Raw genomic sequence first — 8,249 nt, 5'->3', positions numbered from 1 at the left:
CCTTATCAGTCTTTGTGCATGAGTGATTGCTCTCTATGAGTGTGTGTGTGTGTGTGTGTGTGTGTGAGAGAGAGAGAGCTCACAACTAAGAAGAGAACTATGTTGCTCTCTCTCGCTGCCTCCTTCCTTCCGTCTGTTCAGTTCCACCTTAAGAGCAGCTTCAGCAGCCTCTTCTGTTTGTGTTGAAGCCAACAGGCGCAATACATTAAGAGTCTAGGGCTTGCTGCTGAAAAGCCCGCTGGATCCTCCACTGACCTGCTCGTCTTTCCTGTTTTCCTCCCCCCCATCATATTAAAAAACAAAAGGTTGCGCACACTCTGTCCTCCTCGTCCCTCCTCTTCCATTCTGCAGCAGCGTGTGACAGGAGGAGGAAGCCCGAACAGAGGAGGTAGACCATCCATCTGTGTGTTTATGTTTCTGTCAGCGGACGGCCGGGTGAAGAAGGGGCACCGGGAGACGTGAGGAACAAAAAGGGGAGACGAAGAAGAAGAAAGAAAGGAGAGAGGATGTAATTGTCATGTCACTATGTTTGGACCTTGACTGATCACAGCAGGGGGAAGGAAGCGTGATAAGAGGAGAGCCTGGAAACTAAGTCTTGTGTGTTCTCATGACAGTGTTGGATAGACCTGCGTTGGATTGACTTTGCAAGAAGAAGTGGACTTTGTGAACTGGTGGAGGGCAGAGGAGTGGAGGGCCAGGGGACGAACCTGGCCATCAAACGGACTGGAATCCTCTCCTCTCCTGGGATCATGTACCCTCAGGGCAGGCATCCGGTAAGTGCGTCGTCGTCGTCTCTTGTTTTTGTCCCAACAATTTATTAGTATTATAATTATTATTATTTTTTTTTTTATATCTCTCTTCTTCTCCTTAGTCTTCACCACACTTTCTGTATTGTGTTGTCATGCCACTTTGGAGCTCTTGTCAAGCTTACAAGTGTATGTGCCACTCACTACAGTGTGTACTTGGAGGTGTTCTCATCTCGATGATTTCATTGGCAGCTACATTCCTACATATCCATTGTCACTTGTATAAAAAGCCTGCTGTGCCTCCCTTCGCTAACCCGCCCTCAAGTGCAGTCAACATGTGGCGTTAATGTAGCTGCCAGAGTAAAAGAGGTTAAATACAAAAGTGAGATGAAGGTTAAATATGCAGGGACTAATAATAACAAAAAAGGGGGGGGAAAAGAGGTGTGAATGACAGATTTGGCTCAGTGTGGCTGTTTTTTTTTTTTTTTTTTCCTCTCCTCATGGCCAGCTTGGTATAATCAGATTTATTTGTCATTCTCCGTGTCTGTGCTACAAATAGGTCAGCGGCCACTTTATTGTGTGTGTAGCGAGCCTGCAGACTGACTTCCCTGCCAGATAACACACACACACTCACACATGCAGAACTATCACACAGAATTATGAATGACATTTCACAAGAGGCAGGCATGAGGAATCAATTATGTGTGCGCAGAAAATGCTAATGACACTGAAACCGAGAGAAGTAGGAAGTGAAAAAGCAACAAAGGCAGAAAGTAAAAGATGACAAAAAAGAAGAGTCTTGAAAAATAGCAAGAATGAGAGGAGGGAGAGTGGGAACATTTGCGATAAAGTTGGACCCCAACAGGTCGATGGCCGCCATCTAGCCCCCACTTCCGCTCTCACACCATCTCTCCATGATGACCCCCCCCCTCACCCGACCACAGCACCATGTCCTCTGACAGCACATCTTTATTTCTGGTGTGCCAATGAAATGTGATCCACGGTGAGGTGTGTGAGCGCCAAACATGCACGCATGTAACTTCACGTGTGAGTTTGATTTGCGTCTATGGTTGTACAAGTACTGCACAAGTTGTGAGTAATTGTAGCACGTATTAAAAAAGGAAGTCAAGCTGAAAATCCTTTCCCCTTTATTTCACATTGAGAACACTGCAGATTTTGTTTCCTATCACATATTTTATTTCAAATTACCTCGACCATCTTGTAATTGTGACGTAAATGTCTTTTATTTCAATCAAATGTGGTTCAAATACACAAAACAACTTTTGTTGGACAGGCCACACATTTTCCGCACGTGCTACACATTTAATTTAAATGTAGCCTGTATCACAAGGTCCATCCATCCATCCATTTTCTTTACCGCTTATCCTCACTAGGCTGTTGGAGCCTATCCCACCTATCTTTGGGCACGAGGCGGGGTACACCCTGAACCAGCCAATCGCAGGGCACATAGAAACAAACAACCATTCGCATCACACATTCACACCTACGGGCAATTTAGAGTCTTCAATCAACCTACCACACATGTTTATGGGATGTGGGAGGAAACCGGAGTGCCCGGAGAAAACCCGCCCAGGCACGGGGAGAACAGGCAAACTCCACACCGGCGGGGCCGGGATTTGAACCGGTCCTCAGAACTGTGAGGCAGACGTGCTAACCAGTCGTCCACCGTGCCAGCATAACAAGGTATTTCAGTTATGTGGTGTCTCGGTCTGAACACTAGAGGGCACTATACAAATGGAGTACATGCAGTCGATAAGAGACGAAGAAGAACGTAGAGTCGAGTTGGATGCCATGTTTCATCTGTCTGTTGACTCCAAAATAACGTGAGTTATTTCGCTCGATGGGAACCGAGCAATACGGAGCGGGTGACGGGGCTAGAGAAATTCAGTGCTAGAATAAAAAAACTTAAATACATATACAACAAATATTACGTCATAGTATACCGTATGATGAATAAAAGGTTCATAACACGCTAAAAACAGTGTTCTATAAAAATAAAAAAAATCTATATCGGAGTATGTACCGTTACAATGATTCCTGGTTGTGATCAATAGGCCCAATCCCAAAATTTGAGAAATACAACTGAATATTAGATCAGCGATTCATGGGAAAGCAAAATCCTCAAGCACTTTTCAGTGAACACAGTAAATGAAAACTTTTATTTCTTTTAAACTGCTTAATATTCCTTTCTGTAAAGGCGTAACACATTTGGTATAATTTTCTGCATGTTTTGATTTGGAATTTGCATTTGCGTGTGTGGAAATCAAAGCCGTCATAAATATTTTGAACTTCGCTCACTTATTTGAAACACACCGATATTACAGTATTCTGTACACAACTGCAGTTCATCCTGTTTCTTGTTTAGTCAATCTTCCTCTCCAAGTGCAGCTGGAATATTCATTTCCTGTTGTTCCGTCTCATGCAAATGCGCTACCTCAAGGTCTAGAAATGACTGTGGAGCAGACACGTTCAAAACGCTCTCAAGGTCGCACAATTGGAAGGATGAAACATGCCTCAAAAGTCTCACAAACTTAATCTTGTAAGAAATCTTTTAGTGCATATCCAAAAGATTCATTATTTTCTGTGATCATATTTTTTTGGGCGGGCAGCACGGTGGCCTAGTCGTTAGCATGTCTACCTAGGAGGTTTGAATCTCCACTCCAGCTTGCCTGTTTGGAGTTTGCATGTTACTTGTTGGTTTTCTCCCAGTACTCTCGCTTCTTCCCACATTCCAAAAACGTGCGTTATTGGTTAATTTAAGAGTCCGAATTGTCCATCGATGTGAGTATGTGCCCCCTGCAACCAGTCAAGAGTGTGCCCCGCCATGTTCTACTTCCTGTTGGGCCACAGTGCTTACTTTTCCTTTCTCATGCTGTGTCCCTGCTGTAGTAACAAAGATTTCTTTTATAGTTGAAAAGGCAGGATTCTTTTTTATGATTCTATACAGACTATTATATAGACTGCTCTGTGGCTCTTGAAGAAGTGTTTGATTGTATGTAATTGGTTCCACTGGATGTTTGTTTTTGTACATATGTGTGTGCGCATATTTTAATGTTTTGTGTGTGCATCTGCGCCTCAGTGTCTGACTTATTTTTTTAGTGTGTGTGTTTTGTCCTTGTGTTCCTATGAAAGTGTTGATGCATGTTTTTGTGATGTGAGGAGAGGTGCTGGTCTATGTCATCACAATAAATGGACTGTCAGTCTGACTTCAATTACCACGCAGATTTGCTTATGGCAAGAACAAAAAAGCACACACTCCATTAATGAGGACCAAGTATTCATGAATTTGTGTCTGCGCACATAATACGTGTGGAGTTTGAGTTTTGTGAGTTTTATGGGACATGCAAGTGTGCCAGCTGCTTTTTTGTGATGCCACCACACTTGCATGCAAAGCTACAATATTATTAGTGTTTTTTTTGCAGAGGGTATAGTATATTCCTGTGCGGAGTGTTATATTGTCTGTCTTTGTGTGTTGCTTCAATTATCCGCTACTTCAGTGACAGCGATGTCTTGTTTGCCTGTCTATGGCATTTTGCCTTGTGCGTTAGCATTAAGCTAGTGGACTTTTGTAAGACTATAATGTGGTTTGTTTAAATATTAAACTTAAACATTAAATTTCCAATTTTAAAATACTCATTGTTTTATGGTTGATTTTACAGTAAACTTGAACTGAGGGTGGCAAGAAACAGCTTAAGGCAAGCATTTGCCCTTTTATTTTAGACTGGTGCGCATGCAGTGTGGAGTCACCGCCCTACCTCTCTGAATACTTATGGCTGTGTGATATTTCAGTTTTTCTTTTTTTAATAAATCAGCAAAAATGTCAACAATTCTGTTTTTTCCCTTGTCAATATGGGGTGTGGTGTGTACATTAAGGAGGAAAAAAATGAACTTAAATGATTTTAACAAATGGCTGCAATATAAAAAAGAGTGAACATTTTAAGGGGGTCTGAAAACTTTCCGTTCCTACTGTAGAGTCACGGGTAAGTGTTTAATTAATGTTAGCCACTTTAGCGGAATAAATAGCAATATCAAACCACAGGTAAGTGTTTTAGCTAATGTTAACCAGCCACGTTAGCTGACTAAATAAGAATATGGAGTCATGGGTAAGTGTTTTTATGCACATGAGCAGAGAGGTTTGGAGGTGACACCAAACTGCATGCGTTACAGTTGTCTTTTTTTGGAAGAATTGTTCACTATCTGCCATACTGCTGCTTGTTGTGAAGTTCGCTTGCACCATCTAATGCTTGAAACCTATGCCCGAAACTCAATCGACTGTTCGTATCGCGAAACCTATTAAGTTAGGTCACCCGTAAGTGTAGGTACCAGTGTAATTAAATTTAGATTACATGTCATGCCTGCTTCTCTGCTATGAAGTAAAATGAATGCCCCCACCCCCCACCTCCTCTCAGCAACTATGTGTGAAAATACAATATTCACATCCAACTCTAGGTTGTGCAGGTGTGCCTAATGCAGTGGCTGGTATGTGTAGCACACTCTCACCAAATGTTCTGCTAATTTGCAACATCCAAGGCAAAATGAGATCATCCCAAATTGCTGAACTGCCAAGTTGTGACCCGCCAACTCGCGAATGCCTTTCCAGACTTGTCCACTGTGTTTGTACATAACACAATGTGATCCAACGCGCCCCTTGTGATGAAACTGTGCCTCGAAAACCAGCATAACCGCCCTTCGGTCCAAAAAGCAGTCAGCTGCAGACGTGTTCACATGGGGCACCAGCACTTGGCATTTCTCATCTATTCATGTCTTTTGTCCCTAAATATTTAATCAGCCAATGATTATTTCATGCTTTATCCGATTGAGTCTCTGCTTGTCTCAGAGACGTCCTCATACAAAATGAAAAGCAAGGGGTAAAGAATGACGGGGTGGATGAGGAAGATGCCTCCTTGTACAGGCATGCCCGCTAACAGCGTGTGCTGGTAGAGTGCACTGGCGGCTAAACGGCGGGAGAGTAGGAAGACGAGCACACAGATCGAATTATTTCTCACCCAATCACTGACAGACGTGCATCTGTTCCGCACTTGAGCTTTCATTTCCAGTGGTGGGGGGGGAAAAAACAGCAGCTGAATTTGAGCAGAAATTCAGTGTTACGAGAGACACTGACAAAGACTCAGGTGATAGCGTTTGGGGAAAAAGCGAAACAAATCGTGCTGATCAGATGGATAAAAGTGTTCGCTTTCAAGGACTTTGTTGACTAACATTTGCTTCAATGTATGCAAATTTGACATTTGGAGTGAACAAAGACGGTTTACACTTTGGATGATCAGAAGCCAAACGCATACCCAAGGCACATCTTCTTTCCAGCATTCTGGCCTGTTGTGACATGTTTTTAAAAAGCCATAAAACAGCTTACATTGAATGATAAACACAAACTAATTGAAGCTACATATGTATGTTATTTGTGACGCATTTACAGTAACAGTAACATGCTGTCTTTGCTAATTAGTCATTAGCCTACATTTGGCACATTTCAAGTCCTTCTAATTGCTGAACTTTTATGAACTTGGAATGCCCTAAAGAAACATTATCTGCTTTACCCTGGAACCAGAGATAAAAAAAAAATAAAAAATAATAATAATTTCACAAAAAAAATAAAATAAATAAATGGAGATGTCTGGTTTTGCATCTGAACTTTTCAACTGCATGATGCAATGTTTGCCTCTCGACAACTCTTGCAGAGTTTCACAACTCTCCTTTAATGTGTACGGCGGGTAATAGCTGTCCACATATACACAAAAAGTAAAATGTGCATATTTTAGGTCCCACTATATTATTTACAAATATACACCAAATGCATATTTTGGGCCCTGCGAATAACTGGTGACAAGTCCAGGGATGTACCCAGCTTATTGCCTAAGGTTAGCGAGGATAGGCTCCAGCTAGCACATGACCGTAGTGAGGACAAGTGCTATAGTAAATTGATGTATTTTCTTTTTTGTTGGCCACCTACGTACTAAAAATTGTCCAATGATTAAGAAGATATGCTGGCTAATTTAACTAAACACTAAGATGCACATGCAGTTTATCAATATGGACCGTTATTGCAGTAATTAAAAGTCACTCTGACACGAGCACATTTTGAGCACACTTTTCAAATATTCTGCAAAAAGTAAATTGTATATTATTAAGTAGAGTATACAATGTGTTAAACTAGACTATGGCTGTTCAACCCATGCTATAAGACACAACCTAAAAATTGGAAAGTTTATTTAAATCCCCGTTCACATGGGCAGTGTGACAGTTACTGGTAGGTCATTTTCAAAACTAACCACTAAATTCTACTTCATTATTTGCAATGTTTATTTTGCCAACGCATTATTTAGCCATTTAGTCCATCAAAGAGTCCATTACCAACCAATTACAACAACAGGGACAGGTGATGTCCATGCTGAGAGGAGGGGGCGTATCCTGTTATGTGATCGAGTCAAAACAGAACCCCCCTACCCGCCTTCGTTACCCTCCCCTTGCCTACCTCTCCCCCCAACTACGTTCGCCATAGATAATCCTTCCTAATTCCCTGCTTTGCTTGTGCCAGCTCGTCCAAATTGTGATTGACTGCTGTCCCACATGGTGTGGATGGGTGTGAAACCCCTCCCACCCCCCCTTGCCCCTCTTTCACATCTACCTCCTAGATTAACAGGATCAGTTTTTGTATCTGATTCCCTATGATGGCTGCATCTCACACACACACACACACGCACACACAGACGCGTACAGTCACAAACAGTCTATACAAAAATACAGGAGGCGAGAGGCTGTTTTTTTCAGCCCTTCGTGACAGCCTTTCGGACCCCCAACAGTCTGCGTGGCCATCTGTCACGGCGCAGGAAAGACCCAACACACTCGCACACTCAACTTCAACAACAAATGTTTGCCGTGGCCTACATACGCCACAAACGCTGCCATCTTTTGTAAATATTGCTCATTTTCTATCCCCTCAGGTCCCTTTTATCAAAGTTTAACTTTTCTTAAATGACCTCCAGCAAGAATCCTTTTTTTCTCTTCATATCCGACCTAGGCCTCTTTCATATGTGGATGTAACTTTATGTATTCGATGCGAGTGTAATTTGGACGCTCACGGCACACTTGCCCGACTAATACGTCATCAAAATTGTCACAACAAAACAGACATGCGACAAAAGCAACCGGCAGACAAAAGAGCAGAAAACCGTCAGTGGTGAAAGAAGATGCTTTACAACTGATAAATATAAGAAAATGTTGGCCCCGGTTGCACTAAGTCCTGGAAATTGCCACAAATGTGTCATGACGAGACCTACATGAGCGGCTGTATTTACCTCACAGTTGTGCGCATGCGGTCATGGGCGTGCTCCGGCCACAGTACACGTTACATTTGTTGTTGTAATGCGGCTGACTACATAAAAAGATTGGATCGAACAAAAAATCCGAATTGGGCATCGTGCTCTGCACTGTGAAGGTAGGGCCTTGGAGTTGAAATGGTTCATC

The 8,249-nt window shown here is 42.4% G+C and overlaps 1 protein-coding gene across 1 annotated transcript in view; it reads left to right on the top strand.

Annotated features, from left to right (window-relative positions):
* Positions 1–205: 205 nt before the first annotated feature.
* tle2b (TLE family member 2, transcriptional corepressor b) overlaps positions 206–8,249 on the top strand; it is an 85,063-nt gene continuing 77,019 nt past the window's right edge. The window contains 2 exon segments of the mRNA XM_061683094.1: positions 206–508; positions 615–773. Of these exon segments, the coding sequence (XP_061539078.1) occupies positions 750–773 (24 nt within the window). The 5' untranslated portion in view covers positions 206–508; positions 615–749.

The sequence above is a fragment of the Phycodurus eques genome, chromosome 8 (genome assembly GCF_024500275.1).
Source record: "Phycodurus eques isolate BA_2022a chromosome 8, UOR_Pequ_1.1, whole genome shotgun sequence".
Classification (NCBI taxonomy): Eukaryota; Metazoa; Chordata; class Actinopteri; order Syngnathiformes; family Syngnathidae; genus Phycodurus; species Phycodurus eques.
The sequence above is the reverse complement of the archived record's forward strand: the minus strand, read 5'-3'. Positions and strand labels throughout refer to the sequence as shown.